Raw genomic sequence first — 2,067 nt, 5'->3', positions numbered from 1 at the left:
GCTCAGCTCCCCTGCGCCCAGTCCAAAGCCAGGTGCCAAGGTTCCCCACCTGGGACACTGCATTCCCGGCTCCAAAACCAGTCGCTGCCTCCCGGGGACTTCTCCTCCCGCCAGCCGCGTCAGCGCTGCCTGCGCTGACTGGCTGGGCCCCCTCCCGAGGTCAGTTCAGGGGGGTAGGGCTGTGCCCTGTGTTTGCGCCGTCACAGGATGCTGTGCTCAGCTCCCCTGCGCCCAATCCAAAGCCTGGCACCAAGGTTACCTGACTGGGACTCTGGCTCCAGGCTCCGAAAACAGTCGCTGCTTCCCCGAAGTTGTTCGTTCTTGGTCTCTGTCACTCAGGTCAACTCTTTAAATCTGTGTTTGTTGGTCACGGTTCGTAGATCGTCATGTATCTGATCGATTCACTTGTTTTTCCGAGTCTTTGTTGCAAGAGGGATCCAAGGTAGCGTCTACCTAGTCAGCCATCTTGGCCCCCTCCTGAAGGATTTTTAAAAGAAGAATTTTGTATGGATTTTTGTGTCATCTCCCAATAAAATGTAAGATTAACTCACCCCAGTCTACTCATATATACATGGTACTGCCACCATGAAAATCTGATATGGGCTGAACATGCCCAATGCCTCCTTGGTAGAGTGCCCCCTGTGTGAAAGATTGACTAGAGGGAAAGAGAGAGGAAAGAAAACAATTATGAGATTCCCGAGAAAGACAGTTAAGGGAGGAAAAAAGGTGTCAGATTGGAGGTAAAGTCAGAATTGGGAGTGATAAAGAATTTAAAGGGATATTTGGGAATTGTAGAGCAGCATATGTTGATTTTTAGAAGAAATCTAGCATTCTAATTCTCCTCCCTAGCCTCTAGATGCTGTGCAGTCATGGATGGGAGTAATCAATCTAGAGTCTCTGAATTTTTCCTCCGTGGAGTATCTGCATCGCCAGAACAACAGCAGTTGATCTTTGGAATTTTCCTGAGTATGTATCTTGTCACCTTGACTGGGAATGTGCTCATCATCCTGGCCATAGGCTCTGACCTGCACCTCCACACCCCCATGTACTTCTTTTTGGCCAACTGTCTTTTGTTGACATGGGTTTGACAACCTCCACAGTTATGAAGATGCTGGTGAATGTACAGATGCAGCATCATACCATCTCCTATACTGGCTGCCTTACCCAAATGTATTCCTTTCTGATGTTTGGTGATCTGGACAGCTTCTTCCTGGCTGTCATGGCATATGACCGCTATGTGGCCATTTGCCATCCTCTCTGTTACTCCACAGTCATGAGCCCCCGAACCTGTGTCCTGCTGCTTCTTCTGTGCTGGGTCCTCACCACCATTGTAGCCCTGACTCACACCCTCTTCATGACTCAGCTGTCTTTCTGTGCTATTGGGGAGATTTCTCACTTTTTCTGTGACATAACTCCTGTCCTGAAGCTGTCATGTTCTGATATCCAAATCAATGAGTTAATGGTTTTTGCCTTAGGAGGCACAGTACTCATTGTCCCTTTTATATGCATTGTCATCTTCTACATCTACATTGTATCAGCTGTCCTGAAAATGCAAACACCTGGTGGTGGAGGTAGCAAGGCCTTTTCCACCTGCAGCTCCCATCTCTATGTTGTCTGTGTGTTCTACGGGACCCTCTTCAGTGCCTACCTGTGCCCTTCCTCTGTTGTCTCAGAAGAGAAGGACGTTGTAGCTGCTGCTGTGTACACTGTGGTGACTCCCATGTTGAACCCCTTTATCTATAGCCTAAGGAACAAGGACATGAAGGGGGCCCTCAAGAGGCTCCTCAGTCGCAGAAGGATTTTCTTCTCTTAGATATAGCGGCAGCCATGCTTAATGAAAAGACAAAGGCTTAGAGTCAGAAAATTGGCTTCAGTTGAGAGCTGGCCACATAGTAGCCATAAAATTATAGTCCAGTTACATAACCTCTCTTAGCCTTAGTTTTCTCGTCTGTAAAATGGAGATAATAATCTCTATGTAATAAGGAGGTTTGGAGCATTAAATGAGATAAACTAAGAAATGCATCCAGTAGAGTGGTTAATAAAAGTGGGCTTTCAATAAATGATAGT

General features: G+C 47.1%; 1 protein-coding gene across 1 annotated transcript; it reads left to right on the top strand.

Annotated features, from left to right (window-relative positions):
* The first annotated feature begins 869 nt into the window (after positions 1-869).
* LOC126082466 (olfactory receptor 1N1-like) lies at positions 870-1,813 on the top strand. The gene is given in 2 exon segments (XM_049894980.1): positions 870-1,062; positions 1,065-1,813. Coding segments are annotated over 2 exon segments (942 nt in total).
* Positions 1,814-2,067: the final 254 nt, after the last annotated feature.

Source organism: Elephas maximus, chromosome 9 (genome assembly GCF_024166365.1).
Source record: "Elephas maximus indicus isolate mEleMax1 chromosome 9, mEleMax1 primary haplotype, whole genome shotgun sequence".
In the NCBI taxonomy this organism is placed as follows: domain Eukaryota; kingdom Metazoa; phylum Chordata; class Mammalia; order Proboscidea; family Elephantidae; genus Elephas; species Elephas maximus.
This window is presented reverse-complemented; position numbering and strand designations above follow the sequence as displayed.